Source organism: Varanus komodoensis, unplaced genomic scaffold (assembly GCF_004798865.1).
Source record: "Varanus komodoensis strain SLA01 unplaced genomic scaffold, ASM479886v1 scaffold17, whole genome shotgun sequence".
Lineage (NCBI taxonomy): Eukaryota > Metazoa > Chordata > Lepidosauria > Squamata > Varanidae > Varanus > Varanus komodoensis.
The window spans coordinates 9,018,357-9,035,620 of record NW_025335505.1 but is presented as its reverse complement, the minus strand read 5'-3'; the positions used below and the strand labels follow the sequence as shown (position 1 = coordinate 9,035,620).

Sequence of the window (17,264 nt, the reverse complement as noted above, 5' to 3'; positions counted from 1 at the left end):
ACCCAGAGGAGCTTACATCAACAATACTTACCTGGTACATTGTTTGCATAGCAAAAGAGCAGGTTTAGGTCACTCTTCTTGCCATGAACAGAAGTGATGTGTGAGGTAGACATGTCACATGTAACTTGATATATATATATATATATATATATATATATATATATATGGAAACATGATTTCATGCTCTTTCTGAATTCTTCATTGAAGAATGATTTTGCATTATAACTGTAATAGAGGGGAAGACCTATTCCTTCACTGTGGAAAAATTCTTGTTGCTGGGAAAAGTGAATGACTTGAACAAAGTGCATTCCTAACCTGAATCCCCATTTGTAATGTACACTATATCATAGCATGAAGCATTTTATCTATAAAATGTACTATGTAAATTGTCTAAATGGTGGTTATACAGTGAAGTAAGCTAAATGCTTTAATGTTATTTTCTTGTTTTTCTTTTGTTTATACCTTCCAAATTTAATAGAACTTTTTTTCTTACATATGGCTTTAGTCTTTCATTTTTTTTCTGAAACATATTTGAGTAAGGATCACAGGAGGGCATTTTCTTGATTTTATTAGGTTGAAGTCTAGGGGTTCTGGGAGATGCATGGTAGTAAAGACTATGGGTGTGCATGTAAATACCATGTAGTTGCTGTTTTTTAAAACTAGTAACAGTTTCCAAGCTTCCTAAGCAGACATTCAAATCAGATAGCATACAGAGCCAGGAAGTTACTAATACAAATATTTATTTATTTATTTGGAATTTTTGTATGCTGTCCCATTCGCATAAGCCTTGGGACGGCTTCCAACATCATAAATGAATACACATACAAATACATACATATAAAATCTGGATACATCCTGGCTCAATGTTTTAAAACCAATAAATAAAATCAACAATTATTTAAATATCATTTAAATAAAAAGGTCTTGGTCTGGTGCCAAAAAACAAATAGCGACGGCACCAAGTGGACCTCTCTGGGGAGCGCATTCCATAAGTGGGGTGCTACCGCAGAGAAAACCCTCCTCTGGGTACTCACCTTCCTAATATCTTTCACGGAGGGTTCCCAGAGAAGGGCCGCTGCCGCTCATCTCAAGGGGTGGGAGGGCAAATATGGACGCAGGCGTTCCTTTAGATATCCAGGTCCCAAGCTGTTAAGGGCTTTGTAGGTGATAACCAGCACCTTGAATTGGGCCTGGACTTCGATGGGGAGCCAGTGAAGCTGGTAGAGGACTGGGGTTAACTTCTAATTAGTTGAGACAGTTGGCTAAGAACGCATCTTCATTTCTTCAGGGATAATACATGCAAGATGTTAACCAAGATATAGTAGTTATATATAAATGGTGGAAATCCTTGTTTTGAAAGCAACATAGTCTGTTTACACCACACTCACATTATTTTGTTGCCATGTATAATTAGGACATGATGTATTGCGTGTTCTGAAAGCAAAGTGGCTAGCTGGCTGGGAAAGCCAGAAATTCATAGGATTTTTCCTATCTAAGCAGGCATCGGATTGCACCATTAAATACAGAGAATTCATGTGGATTCTTTCCACCTTATCTTCTGTAAGGGCCTAAAACTGTTCCTGAAACTACTTTATCTTCCTACATACACATTCACTGGCTTTTTACTAGCAACACTCATACCCAAGGAGGTATGGCAGACACACAGTGGAGTTGTTCTTTGTGTAGACAAGGATTTGTCTCTTAACAAATCTCAGTGTTTGTGTATCTAGTGCAAGCAGGTCCCTAATTGCATATTTTCATAGAGTTGGTGTGAACAGGTCTGTTTGCTCCAGAGGAAAATGGAAAAGATTGCATTAGCAAATCAAGAACTCATTCTAGGATTCCTAAAGGAATATACTATGTTGTAATGGTGCCTTATGGGTGTGCAAAAGTCTTGCTCTCATTTCAGAAAGCCACATTAGGAGAGTGTATCTCTCCATCTTGTAGCAGCGTTTTAATATTCTGGCTTCTTTTATATGAGGCTCTCTTTTCTGTCAGATTTTTCAGCATTAACAAAATCAGTGAGCAGGAGTTAAAAAGGAAGAATCTATTTCTACTGTAGTTTGGTCAGCAAATATTGTTTTTTCATAAAACCTGAAATGGTTCACACTGAAGGTGCTTCCAGTTCTTGGAAGACTTGAGAACTTGGCCTATCCATGGTTCATCTAAAATCTGCCTTTAATTGCGTTATAAGTAATAGTTGTCGCCAAACAGATTAGTCAGGATGTCCCCAAAGATGTTAAATGGATGTTGGATATGTGAACATAAATTGGGTATTTTTTATTGTATAGAGTAAAGGAAGTGATACAAAAGTTTTTAGTTCCTTAAATTTGAAATTTCCTTTTTAGTAGATATTAGACTGGAATATTAGTAAATAAAAACATATTTGATTTTATTTGTAACTAGATTAGTGGGGATTCTACCTGTCTAATATTAGAAAAAGTAAATAATTTTGAATTGTATAGAAATGGCTAGATTAAATTTACCATCGAAGAAGAAAGAAGATTGTGACTTTTATCACATTTGGGGATTCTTTATTTTAATATTGATTAGAGAAATGGGACTTTGCAAGAAATGGACGGACTGATCTTACTAATGAAGGAGAAAGAAGATATTGACATCTATCAAACTTGGAAACTTTTTTTAAATTATTGGCTGGAGAAACAGAACTTGGCTTAGATCTAAAGATGTTTTCAAGTTATTATAAATGGATTGAATATGATCATAGAATGTTAAAAGATGTGTAGTAGGGGGCTGACCCAATGCGTCCGATGTACGTGATGATAGATGTTTTTAGTATTAGTTTAGAATTTTAATAAAAATTCTCCAAAAAAAATAAAAATCTGCCTTTAATTGAAAGAACAGTTCAGATGTGTAACATTTTCTTACACCCTTTTCTAATTTTCATTCAAATCTTTATTTTATTTTAGACTTGCTGGTCCTTCCCCATCAAAGTGGTTTCAGGACCTAGGTCTCATGTTTGGGACTGAATGCCTATATATTCTTTCAGGAATATGATTACTTTCAATAAATGGGTACCCTATTCCTCCCACCCCCTTACGTTTCACTTGCTCAGTCTGTAGCAGCCTCAGGTCTAGGATAGCTTCCATCCATATCTTATCCAGTTGAGCCCTATGGCAATATATTTTATATTGTTTAACTTGCAGAGCCCTTAAGGTAGACTGAAAGCATCTTAAGTAATGTGGAATTCTTCAGAATGTAGTCTGAATTAAATTCTTTAAAAATTATCCTTTGCATATAAAGGTTCTTTAGTTAGCCTGTCCATTCCACTGTTGTGTTAAAGGACTATGAGAGGTTGTTCTTCAACAGTGCCATCTTCTTTGCTTGGTGACCTATTTGGAACATTCATCTGCAAGGGGAGGACAGGTGGTGTCTGTGGGGGTGAAGCCTAGGTTAGCACTTCTCTTTAAAAGAGTACAATGCTTTGTAAGCAACCACCTTGGATCCCTTGCAAAAAAAAAAGTGGGATATAATATAATAACCTGAGTAAAAGTAGATTCTAGGGATGAGAAGCGGGAAGAATCATCCTTTTGCATAATGTCTGGGACATTAGGAGTTAAAATAGTTTACTGTTTCTGTCAGTTACCAAGACTAGAACAGGTAAAACAGATAGCCAGTGTGGTGTAGTGGTTAAAGGTGTGGGTCTGGGACTCAGTAGATCTGGGTTCTACATAGTTCCTGCTCGGCCATGGAACTAACAGAGTGATCTTGGGCCAGTCACAGATTCTCAACCCAAAATACCTTGGGCTGTTTTGAGGTTAAGATTGAGAGGAGGGGGAGAACTGTGTAAGCCACGTTGAGTTCCTTGGAAGGAAAAAAAAGAATATAAATATAGTAAATACAGAATTTGTTGAGCTGTTTGAGGGAAGCTAAGTTGTGCAGATGTAAAGAAAGCCACCTCTACCAAGAAGCTGCACATTGTGGTGTAGTGGTGAAGAGCATGGGACTGGGACGCAGATGATCTGGGTTCGAGTCCCTGCTCGGCCATGGAGCCAACTGGGTGACTTTGGGCCAGTCACAGACTCTCAGCCCAACCTACCTCACAGGGTTTTGTTGTGGGGATAAGATGGAGGAGGAGAATGATGTAAGCTGCCTTGAGCCCTTTGTAGGAAAAAGGCAGGATATAAATTGAAAAATAAATAAATTAGCATTTCAAAATGGTGAGTTCTCTGCTTGGTGATGTTTATTATCTAGTTTAAAGGCAAGAAGTGGGATAACTGATACTGAAAAAGTGCGTCCTTTTGTCAAACCTTTATTTGTACAAACCTTCACTTATACAGTATAGTCCAAGGACTGCGTGTCATAGGAGGCAAGTCCCCATAAAAAGCTTGAGTAAAGCCTTTGATTGTGTGGATCACAACAAATTATGGGAAGTTCTTAAAGAGATGGGAGTACCAGACCATCTTATTTGTCTCTTGAGAAACCTATATGTGGGTCAAGAAGCAACAGTGAGAACTGGACACGGAACCACTGATTGATTCAAAATTGAGAAAGGAGTTTGGCAAGGCTGTATACTGTCGCCCTGCCTGTTTAACTTATATGCAGAGCACATCATGAGAAAGACGGGGCTAGATGAATCACCAGTTGGAATTAAGATTGCTGGGAGAAATATCAACAACCTCATATATGCAGATGATACCACTCTAATGGCAGAAAGTGAAGAGGAACTAAAGAGCCTCTTGATGTGGGTGAAGGAGGAGAGTGCAAAAGTTGGCTTGAAACTCAACATTAAGAAAACTAAGATCATGGCATCTGGTCCTCTCACTTCCTGGCAAATAGATGGGGAAGAAATGGAGGTAGTGACAGATTTTATTTTCTTGGGCTCCAAGATCACCACAGACAGGGACTGCAGCCAAGAAATTAAAAGACGCTTGCTCCTTGGGAGGAAAGCTACGGCAAATCTAGACAGCATACTGAAAAGCAGAGACATCACCCTGCCAACAAAAGTGCGTATAGTCAAGGCTATGGTTTTCCCAGTTGCAATGTATGGCTGTGAAAGCTGGACCATAAGGAAGGCTGAGCGCAAAAGGATTGAGGCCTTTGAATTGTGGTGCTGGAGGAGACTCCTGCGAGTCTCTTGGACCGCAAGGCAATCAAACTGGTCAGTCCTAGAGGAGATCAACCCTGGCTGCTCTTTAGAAGGCAAGATACTGAAGATGCAACTCAAATACTTTGGCCACCTAATGAGAAGGAAGAACTCCCTGGAGAAGAGCCTAATGCTGGGAACAATAGAAGGCAAAAGAAGAAGGAGATGGCAGAGGATGAGGTGTCTAGATGGAGGCACTGAAGCAGTCGGCGTGAGCTTTAGTGGACTCCGGGGGTTGGTGGAGGACCAGAAGGCCTGGAGGAATGTTGTTCATGGGGTCGCGATGGGTCGGACACGATTTCGCAACTAACAACAACAACACTGAGAATGTATGAAATGCTTTGAACACTTGAAATAAACTGTATTAATGCTAAACCTTATTGGTGGCAGTTTATGCAGAACTTCTTCCCAGGGGTTCAGTGTTGCACTGTTAATGTCCATAAGCTGTCCTATTTTGAGAATATTTAAGCCATAAATGCAATTGTCTTTGTTAGTTTCCCTGTGTAATCATTGCTTATCTTTGTTCTGGATTAAGCAAATGAATCACCATTTGTGTCATTTGCTATTGCTCTGCAGTTGTTTAACTGGATGCATTATACTCATGACTTTTAGTCGCACCCAACTTGATTTTCAAAAGAGATTACATTTCTTCATGCAGAAGTGACATATGCAAATAGTGCTGAAAAATAAATTGTGTGGAATATTCCTAAATAGAGGGAAAGGTATGCATTATAAATGGGTTTTTGGAGAAGAACCTTAGTTATCCTCTTGAAACTCTCCTTCGTTTCTAGGTATGAATTGCAAACAGATGAAGATGAGGTTTTGAAACAACTAAATAAATCTAGATTGGATTGACCCTTTGGTTTTCTGCAAGCAGGGGGAAGTGAATCAAAGGAGAAAGTGAATATTGTATGTTTTAGGATGCTAGAGGGTTTCTTCCTGGCCTTTTAAATAGCTGATAGAAATGCCTGAAGGCTGATTCCCAAGCTAATAAAACCTTCTCAATATCCAGCAAAGCATAAGATTATGTCCAGTTAATGTCCATTCCTGGCAGTGGGACTGTTCCAGTCAGTGGAGCTCTGCAGTCACCTATCCATCCTCAAAGTCTGCTTTAGAGTGTTAGTCTAGTCTGTACTTTTTATTATTTATTTATTTAAAGCGTTTATTTACCATCTCATTACTGATGTCTCGGGATGGTTTACAAAAATTGTTCCATTTTTTAAAATGCTTGGCTGGGTATTTTTATGTAAAAGCTGTGATCTGTAAATCAAGTGTCCTTTTTGTAACTCTCAGGCTTCCTAAACAAATACATTTTTCAAGCTGATGGCAAGAACGATTAAAGCTTGCTTGCTTTCAGCTAAGGATCCTTATTACCTGGAACTTGGCTTCAAAACTTTTGGTTTTGCGGCTATGGCCCATGTATCACAAAACTATAGACAAGCACACAATGTAAAACCCATTCACTTCTTTTGCTCTCCTCACACATTCTATGCAATTATGTAGTTATTTGTTCTATTTCTACACCACCCGCTCACAAAGCTTTCTGATTAGTTCATAAACGATGGCTTGGGACCAGGATACCTGAAGGAACGTCTTCTTCCTACAAGCCCCTTATGCCCCTTAAGATCTGCAGGAGAGGCTTTACTCTGGGGAACCCTCACTGAAAGAAGAGAGGATGGTCTCTACCTGGAGCAAGACCTTTTCTGCGGTGACACCCAGACTATGGAGAGTGCTCCCCAGAGAGGTTCAGCTGGCACCGACCCTATACTCCTTTTGGCGCCTGGTGAAAACCTTTTTATTTGCCCATCATTTTAAATGTTAGAAATTTTAGTTAGGTTTTAACTTCACAGTTGCTTTCACAGAACACAGATTCTGTTTTTATTTTTGATTTTGATTCTCTCTGTGTGTGTGGCTTTTTTATCTGTGAAATGTTATTGATTTCATATGTTTATTTAACTATTTATTTAATTATTGCTAACGTGTTAGATTATTTATTTGTGACTTTTGTAAGCCACTTTGAGACGCTTTTGCATATAGGGTGGGGTATAAATGTTTTAAATAAATAAATACAGTACCTAACTCCATAAAGCATAGTGTGAAACCATTAATAAGTTTGGAACAAAACCAGTATTCACAGAGCAAAAGCTAGAAACAAATCTAAAGGCACTTTTTAAAAACAAAGCTGAAGGGCGACATGCCGGAGAATTTAAAAAGGTATGGCTGAGGCTACATAAACCACAATGAAGGTGCCAAGTTGATTAATGAGATCGCATGTGATATAGAAAGATGCACATTACTAAAGTTGAGTTTGTGGGATAAGATTAATAGTTACGATGAATATCATTTCTTGGATTTTCAGTTACGAATAGAATTCCTGTGTGTATATCTGACAAACGTGTTCAAAAACTTAATTCTCTTTTGTAAATTGTGGATGGTGAGGTGCGGGGTTCTCCTTCCTACAAATATCTTTGGAAACGATGCAGCTTCCCATGAAAGAGTTGTATTTGGCTTTCCCAATCTTGTTTATACTTGCTGACTGGCACTAAACTTGAATCTTTCCCACTTGGATTAGATTCTCTACCTTTGTTGATTCTTTTTGGCTGGATCCTCCTTCCAAATGGATGTCCTTAAGCTGTCAACATGTTATAATGGATAGGGTTCCTCCCCTTCTTCTGGCTGCCAGAAACATGTGGTAGATAATACTACATCAGTTACCTTTTGATCCATTTTGGCATGTTACATTGACTTCATGGCAACATCCAAGCTTAATTATTGAGAAGAAAAAGTGTTTGTGCACTTGGATAGATGAATTAATTTTTACTTTTTCTCTGTTAATGGACATTGATAATGAGTTTTTGTGGTGTTTGGAGTTGTGTTCCAGATATTAATTGCCCACTACAGCTGATTTACAGTCAGGAATACTGCCAATCCTTTTAGAATCTAGGCTAGGCTCTGCTGCTTTTATTATTTGACAGTCTGCTCTGTTATTAGAAACACTTAGTTTATATGAGAGGTCAGCATCAATAATGATCAGGGAGCCAAGGTTCCATTTAGATGCCAGGAAGCACTTCCTGACAGTTAGGACCCCGAGGGTGTGGAATGGGCTTCCACGAGAGGTTGTTGAGGCCCCATCGGTGAGGGTGTTCAAAGGTAGGCTGGACATGCACATGGTGGGCATGTTGTGAGCGGAGCCGGTTGGAGCTGGGAGTCAGACTAGATGTCCCGGAGACCCCTTCTGACTCGCTCTGTTTCTATGTTTCTATGATCCATGTTTATAAAGTTTTACAGTGCAATAGGAATTCACATGTCCTGCCTAACCAATAGACTGTCATCTCAAATCATATCTTATACAGCAAAAAATCTTGCTTCATGTCCATCAGACACCACAGGACCTCTTCAACGAGGCTTTATCTAAATTGGCTAACTGTTCAAGGTATCTATGAGCATGGATGCCTTCTTTAATCATGTTTTGAGAAGATCCAATAGTTGCCTCTTTTTGGGAGGAGATTATAATATGGATGAACTTTCTATTTTTATGCCCTTTAATATTTAATAGTGCACAGTGATTTTTAAAACATTTGGTGGTATATAAATACTACATATAAATAAAATAAAATACCTTCTTAGAAGTTAACACGTGGTCAGCATATATAGATTTTCTATGCCATATTGACAGTTAAAATGCAGTATTAGAACATTAGGAGGAAATACACTCACCTCCTCTAATGCATGCCAAGTTAAGTTTTCAACATTTGATTGGATGGTTGGTTTGCCTGTGAAGCCTATATTAAAATTTACATGGTTATATTTTTATTTCCCATTTCTTCTCTCTTGATGGTTTCTGTTTTGTTGAACTGCCCAATAAAAAGTAATAAATAAAAAAGCACCATGTAAGCCTCTTGGGGAAAGGCATTCCACAGCTGGCATGCCACCAATGAAAGGGCTGTCTCCCTAGTAGCCATCCATGTCACTTCATGGGAGCTGAGCATTACGAGAAGGACCTTCAAAGGACTTTTATGGACACTCTGGAACATTGCTTGCTTGAAAACTAAGGTTAGGTTTTAAAAGATTATGAACTTTTGCTATGCAGTAGCTTTATTTTATTTTAAGGTACCACTGTCTCCACAAAACTAGTACATCTCATAGGAATTACTGTTGAAATAAAGAGTGATTTCAAAAGCAGTTATCTCTTCAAAGAGCTGGGGGAAGCAATCCTCACAATAGTTATTTATAAATGTCTTTTGGGACATTTTAAAGAAGATGTTTAGTATGCTAGAAAGAATCAGAGTAAAGAATTGGAATACGTTATACTTCCTAACCAGTGAAATGTATACATGCTACTTCTGTAGATTCAATACAAAGGCTGACTACAAAAATGCTGGCTAGCTATGGTGAATGAGGCATATGATATTTGTTTGTTTGTTTGTTTATCGATTTATATCCTGCCTTTTTCCTACAAAGGGCTCAAGGCAGCTTACATCATTCTCCTCCTCCATCTTATATCCCCACAGCAACAACCCTGTGAGGTAGGTTGGGCTGAGAGTCTGTGACTGGCCCAAAGTCACCCAGTTGGCTCCATGGCCGAGTGGGGACTAGAACCCGGATCATCTGAGTCCCAGTCCCATGCTCTTAACCACTACACCGCACTGGCTCTCTCTCACTGGATATGAGCATACTGACTTGTCATTTTCATCTGGTTTAAAATTAACAATGCCCACATAAATCTGTGATCATTGTGAATGCTCGTGTGCTTTTAAAATTTATTTCTGAAATGTGTGGATTAAAAATACGGACAGAAGTGTGAGAGCTCTGAAGTTGCGAAGAAACTTAATACTATTCCAAGCCAGGAAGGATAAACACCCACCACCTATTTATTCAATGGATAGAAGCACTTAACACTCTGGCTGTATCTGAATGCATGTTTGAGTCATTAGTTTCATTTGGATGTTGATTTAGAAATATAGTGTGCTTATATTAACACATACATTTGAAGTGAAAATGTCACAATGTTTTCAGTTTTTGGTTTATTTCTTTTAAAAAAACAATATTGTGGACACTGCATGAAGGAACAAGTCTTTCTAACAGCCACCATTGTAAGCTGATTTCAACTCCCCATGGTTGTCAGTCTTGGTTGCACAAGCAGGGCTTGTACCTTGAAGGGCAATGGGAAGAAATTCCAGCTTTGGCTGGGACAATGTGTCGGGGGTTGCCCACTGCAAGGGCTTAGTGGGCAGCCCCTCCCTGTTGGACGTTGAATGCCTTCCACTTCAGGACAGGAGTCCTGTTTGGGCTGCAGGGACAAAGAAGATTGTTCTTCTTTGTCCAGAAGTGCAAATGGACTCAAGTCCTAAACAGCAGCTGGGAAAATGATGGAGTTAATTGGGCATCCCTTCCTCCTAGAAGCAGGAGGTAGGGGTGTCTGATCTACTTTGTGGCATTGCTGCCTCAACACCCCCATAGAAGCACAGAATAGTGGAATTGGAAGAGGCCAGGGGGCCATCAGGCCCAACTCCCGGTTCAGTGCAGCCTCCAACTTAAACCATCCCTCTCAGCTGGCTGTCCAGTTGCCTTTTGAATGCCTCTTTTGTGGGAAGACCTACAACCTCTGTAGGTAGTTGCTTCCATTGTTGTACTGCTCTGACAGTGAGGAAATTTTCCCTGACATCTGGCTTCCTATAACTTGAGCCCCTTGCTCTGTGTCCTGCACTCTGAGATCCTGTCCTTCCTCTTTGTGATAGCATTTCATGTACTTGTAGAGACTTAGGACCCTGGATATCTGAAGGAGTGTCTCCTTCCCTATGTGTCTTCCCACCCCTTGAGATCTGGTGTGGAGGTCGTCCTTTGGGAGCCCCCCCCAAAGGAGATGAGGAGGGTAGCTACCTGGAGAAAGGCCTTCTTGGCAGTGGTGCCCCAGAGAGGCTCGCCTGGAACTGACTTTGTATTCTTTTTGGCGCCAGGCTAAAACCAGGCCACCCATTATTTTAAAAATTGATTAGGTTTTTAATGTATGATTTTACTATTGGTTGCCATGCTTTATTTTTATCCTGTTTTTATTGTAAGACTGTCCCAAAACAGTAGTAGTCAGATGATATGTGAAAATCTTAAATAAATAGAGTGCTATCATATCTTCCCTCAGTCTTCTGTTCTCAAGGCTAAATATGCCTGGTTCTTTTAATCTTTTCTCATAGGGCTTTGTTTCCCATCCTTGGAGCATCCTTGTTGCCCTTCTCTGAACCCTTTCCAGCTTATCTGCATCTTTCTTAAACTGTGGTACCCAGAACTAGGCACTCCTCCAGACGAGGCCTAACTAGTGCCTAAAGGGGAACTAGTACTTAATGGGATTTGGGATTTCATGCAGCCTAAAATAGCATAATAGCATTTGCTCTTTTTGCAGCCATATCCTATTGTTGACTCATATACAGCATGTGATCTACAGCAATTCCAAGATCCTTCCCACTTGCAGTATTCTTAAGTCATCTTGTAATTATGCATTTGGTTTCTTTTTCCTAGCTACAGAACTTGGCATTTGCCCTGACTGAATTTCATTCTGTTTTCAGCCTGGTGCTCCAACCTATCAAGATCACCTTGAGTCTTCTTTCTGTTATCCTATGCATTAGCTATCTTACCCAATTTTGTGTCATCTGCAAATTTAATAATTCTATGCACTTCCTCACCCAAATCATTAATAAAAATGTTGAAGAACACTGGCCCCAAGACTGAACCCTTTTGGCTTCTAGTAATCACTGCATTGTTTCCAAGGTGTTTGCAGACTGTTTCATAGTTTGCTCCAGAATTTTTCCAGACTTTACTGTCAGACTGACTGGTTAGTAGTTCCCAAATTCTTCTTTCCCTTTCTTGAAGATAGGGACAACATTGGCCCTTTTTTGGTCATCTGGCACTTCTCCATCCTCCATGATTTCTCAGAGGTAATAATGGTTCTAAGAGTTCTTCAGCCACCTCCTTTTTGTCTCTAGGATTTGAACTCATTCAACCCAGTTTGGATGAGGATGGGGCAGGGCATCTGAGCAGATCACTGAGCAGATCCTGCCCAAGAAGTCTATTCTCAGACTGGAGGTGGGGATGCCCAGTCCATTCCATGTCACTGATCCAAGCATTAGGCAACACCATGCAGCTGATCACCAGCTCCCCCTTCCCACACATCCTTGTGAACAGCTCAAGAGTAGACCTTTCCAACCACTACCAAGGATGTCCATGCCTCCTTGCTGAGGGGGCCGTGCCTCCTTACAGGTAGGAGCAGATCCCAGGCATCCTTGCTGTTGCCTGGAGAGATCTGTTCTCAAACAGCGGGTATGGATAGCCACTCCACACCAGGGGAAAGCTTCTTACCATAGCCCCAAGTGCTGCTTGGAAGGTTTGGAGGCAGTTGTCAGCAGTGCTCACATGGCAGCTCATCAAGAGTGGTGTGGAATTTCTGTTGCTCTCACCCAGCATCTCTCTCACTGTTGGGACTCACCCCTTAGGGGCAATCACTTCTTGGTTTAGATGACACAACAGCCCTCCAGAGGTGGCAACAACCCTAGAACAGTCCATGGCTATCCCAGGAGGCTTGAAGTGGCTCCTGTGCACAGGACACTACAATCCACCTGATTATTGTGTTGCCCAAACCAGCTCTATGGTTTGTTGATATCCCCTATCTTCTTCTGTTACAATTGCAAATAAAGAAAAAGAAACAGGGAGCATAAACCATCCATATGACTCCAAGCAGTGCTTCAGATCTTGGGCTTGGTGCCTATCCTTGTCAACAAGCAGGATCATCAAAGTGGGCATAAATGTTTTCTCCATAAAACAGAAGTAAATATGTCTGCCTGTTATAGTCATAAATCTTTATCATTAAAAAACATCATGTTCTGTCACAGCTATAATGGTTGATAGCAAGTCAGATAATTACGTCCCAATCACTGTGTAATAAGGCCACTTATTACCTTTTGCAGTTGCAAATGATTCTGTGGTTGTAGCTGGTGTCATAATTGAAGTACTGGCTGTTTCTGGCCTTAACACAGGAAAGTATTCACGGGACAGCAGGAAATATTCCATTGTGCAGGTGAACCAGTTGTGAGTACGGATCACTCTGACTTCATCAGACACTTATAGTAACAATATAGTCAACTGTATGGCATTAATCCATGTATTTTCCTTTTCTTTGCAAGGTAACTGGTGGCTCCAGTGGCATTGGGAAAAGCATTGCTATCGAATGTTTTAAACAAGGTGCTTTCATAACGATAATTGCAAGGAATGAGGTAAATTTTCTGCATGTTTAATAACTGTGGTGACCTTAAGAATTTAATGAGAGCTTTTAAAATAAAAATTATGACTAAAGCCCTGCTGTTTAATTAGTTAAACTCCTTGATTTCTATAAGACTAAAATTAGCTGTGAATAAGACCCCTTGAGGAGAGACAGCTCCTAACTTCAATTTTAATTATATGGTTCCAGTTTGCTAAGATAATTTAAGATAAAATATAATAAATATTATTATAATATTAAAATAATTAGATGATTAAAATAATAGGTGGTTTCTGGTGGTTATAGTTCACTTGATTTGTAACAACTTGCTTTTGGATTTAAGGTGCCTCACCCACTTTCAGAAAAAGGGCAACTTGAAAAAACATGTATCCTAAAATCATTCTTCCGCTTACCAGTGTCCTTGGACTTTTAATTGAGGGAGAAGGCAATGCTCCAACTTCTTGCATCCTTCTTATAGCATAAGATCTGAGTTGGGAATTGACTTGTCTGCCTTATAGAGGGAAGCATGAGCTGCCTTCACCTGAAGTATGTGTGGGTGGGTGTTGGCACAGGGAAGGTATGTATTTACCTCTTTAGGATATTACACATCCATTTTGCATTTTGAACATGAAACACTTTTCTGCTTCATATATTCAAAGCTACACTTGGTCAATTCTGTGAAGTCTTCTAATGTTTATCTAAAATTAATTTTGTTTGCCAAATTTACAAAATGTTACAGTTGCACTGTTCTCTTGAGCAGTGATAAGACACAATTTCAAGTCGTAACATGTGGCTGAACAGAGTTATGTTAGACCTGGTAGGGTAGCTGTGAGCCAGCTGTCCTCAAGTGGACACTATCCAGATACATTGAAGCTACTACTTCCTCCATTCCTGACCATTGGCCATATTGGCTAAAACTGATGTGAGTGGTACTCCAAAGGATCTAGAGGACATTAGCTTGGGGAAGTCTGCTGTAGACTGGGACAAAGGTTCTCAGGTTAAAGGCTCCATATACCAACTTTCTGCATCCAAGGAACTGGTACATATTGCCCCTGAAAAATTTGACTAATAACAGGTTTCAAGTTGTTGTCTTGTAATGCAGCATTTTATCTTTGGAAGTGGTTGAGTAACAATTAGAGCTATAATCCTGTGCACATTGACTGGAAATAATTACCAGAGAACACAGTAGTACCTCCAAGTAGATAAATATAAGGTACACTGTTTATGTAGTACAGACAAAACTAAAACAGAATTCTGAAAATAAAGCACAATGGCTATTCCAGTTGAAGCAGCATTCTTATATCTTTGTGAACTTCTAAGGATAAGGCCATCCATGGCTACTAATTATGATAGCATGCCACTGTCTGCAATATCACAGGCAGTATGCTTCTCAGTACCAGTTGCTGGGAACATGAGCAGTGAAGTGCTATCCACGCACAGGATACCTCTCTGGCTGGCTGCTCTGGGAACAGGAAACTGAACTAAATAGAATCATGGTCTGATCTATTCTTATGTCTCTAAATTGATGACCTAAAGGATTTTTCTTTAAGTGTTTATAAAGCACCTGAAAACTAGGCACTAAATGATCTATAACTTGGCTTATTAAATAAGTAATGTTCAGAAGTACTTTAATTTTAACTCATCTGAATTATTTTAATAGAATATTTCAGATTATGTTTGTTTAATTCCAGAACCGTCTGATGGAAACAAAAAAAGAAATTGAGAAATTCTCTGTTAATGATAAGCAGGTAAGATTGCTATCCTCGAGTACTAGCAGAGGTGGTTCATTTCCAAGGGAATCCATATTGCTTTTTACCAATAATTTAATGTTCAGACAGAGCAGCAATACATGAATTGTAGTGTATGTGGATAAGAGTACAATGTAATGCCTTCTTATAAGAAGTTATACAGTGCATTCTATACAGACTTGCCTGGTGGTCCTTTTTCAGGCATTCAAGGAGCCAATTACACCTTGATCTGCAAAGTGTAATAAGGCCATTATGACCGAAGTGTATAGTACTGAGCAGATAGAAATCCATCATATCCATGCCAGCTTGGATGCCATAGTTGTACAGGTCTAGTGAATATAATTGTGACCACTGTTTATCCAGTTAGAAATGATATTTTTCCATTTTCAGTAGCCCAAAAATGTGGACAGGACACTTGGAGAAGTTAGGTCTGCCACTTGCGCGGTGGGCCTTTCCTCCCTGACTTTTAAAAGCAGCTGGGAAGGGGGAGACTGGCTGAGTAGGTAAGGGTAGTGGAGAATCTCTCTTTGTGCAAGGTCTGAGTCTATCTTTCCTAAAAGGAGTATCAGCAATTGTGTTCTGTTAAAAAAAAAATCCCTAGATCCCACTTCATAGATTAATTTCCGGCTGATCTCCAGATTCTTGGGTAAGGTGCTGGGGCATATATTGGTTTCCCAGGTGCAGCAATTTTTGAATGACAGATCTAGATGCATTTCAGTGCTCTTTTCTGGGACAGAAGCTGCTTTGGTCACCATGTCAGGCAACCTGTAACAGGTATTAAGTGGGGGAATGTATCTCTGTTGATCCTCTGCGGCTTTTGATATCTTTGACCACGGCAAGCTTCTGAGCCATTCCTCTGAGATAGAACAGAGAACCACTCTTTTTCTTGGAGGGGTGAATTCAGAATGTGGTGCTGGGATGTTCCTGTTCAGTGCTGCCATGGCCATTAATGTCTCCCAGGGTTCCTCTGTATCCCTCATGCTATTTAACATATATGAAAGTGTTGGGAGAGATGGCATGGCTTTGGGGAGTTTGGTGTCACCGGTATGCTCATGTCTTCCAGCTCATCTTTCCATCTGTATCCAAGGAAGTTGCTCTAGTGTCTCTCTGATATCTGTAATGGACTTGAAATTGACATCTAATCCTGACAAACCAGAGTGTTCCTTGTTAATGAAAAGGCAGAGAAGAAACAGGGATTCAGCCTGTACTGGATGCAATTACGCTCCCCCTGAACACTGTACATTTGAACTTAGCCCTGAATCTGGATGCCCAGATCTTGGCAGTGGCCATGAAGGTGTTTGTACAACTAAGACTAGTGTGGCTAAGGTACCCATCCCTAGAAGGGGCTGATCTGGCCACAGTCACACATGTCTTGGCCTGTGTAACATGCTCTGCATGGGGCTGCTTTTGAAAGCTGGTTCAGAATGCTGTGGCTGGATTTTTCATGGAGGCTGCTTACGGGGAATAAGTGTTACCTGTGTTGCAACACTTTCATATGTAGCACTTAAATTTATTAAGACACCATTTAAAGCATGAGAATAGAATAAAAATAGCAGCTGTCCCAACAAAGCCCACTTGCATACCAAAAGACTGTTTGTATTTAAAAAAAAAAAACTTCAGTTCTCAGTAACACTAAAGTAAGATAGTCTTTCAGTTCCAAAGTATTTGTATATAAGTGACTCTATAGTTACCCTTTATTTTATACTTGGAAGAAGAGAGGATCTTTAAATGCATGTTGGGCCATGATGCCTCTTAATTGGTTTAGCAAAAAATATTATCTAAACTTATTTGATTAACAGTAAGTCAAAAATGAATGCAATGATATTACTCATAATTTTTCTCATCTGATATAGGTTGTACAGTCCATTTCTGTGGATGTTTCCAAGGATGGTACAAATGTGGCAAGGGTTCTAAAACAGGTAAGGGAATTACTGGCTTTTATGCACCTTTTCCTGTATGTCAGATTCTGTACCACAGGAGTATTCTGGTGAAAGTAATTGATGCCTGTAACCAGTTGGCACCAATTCTTTATTCCACTTACTAAATGATCCTTTTCAGGCTCAAGAGAAGTTGGGTCCAGTTGACATGCTCATAAATTGTGCTGGAACATCAGTTAATGCAAAATTTGAAGATCTTGACATCAGTAAGTTTGAGGTAAGATCATTTT

The 17,264-nt window shown here is 39.7% G+C and overlaps 1 protein-coding gene across 2 annotated transcripts in view; it reads left to right on the top strand.

Moving 5' to 3' along the window:
- The window catches only part of KDSR (3-ketodihydrosphingosine reductase), a 38,415-nt gene that overhangs the window by 1,019 nt on the left and 20,132 nt on the right, over window positions 1-17,264 (top strand). For both annotated transcript variants that reach the window (XR_006414373.1, XM_044426683.1), the window contains exons 2-5: window positions 13,276-13,365; window positions 15,041-15,097; window positions 16,951-17,016; window positions 17,156-17,251. Coding sequence is in view for 1 of the 2 variants with exons in the window: in XM_044426683.1 (XP_044282618.1) it covers window positions 13,276-13,365; window positions 15,041-15,097; window positions 16,951-17,016; window positions 17,156-17,251 (309 nt within the window). In the remaining variant the exon portion in view is untranslated. The remainder of the gene's footprint in view (window positions 1-13,275; window positions 13,366-15,040; window positions 15,098-16,950; window positions 17,017-17,155; window positions 17,252-17,264) is intronic.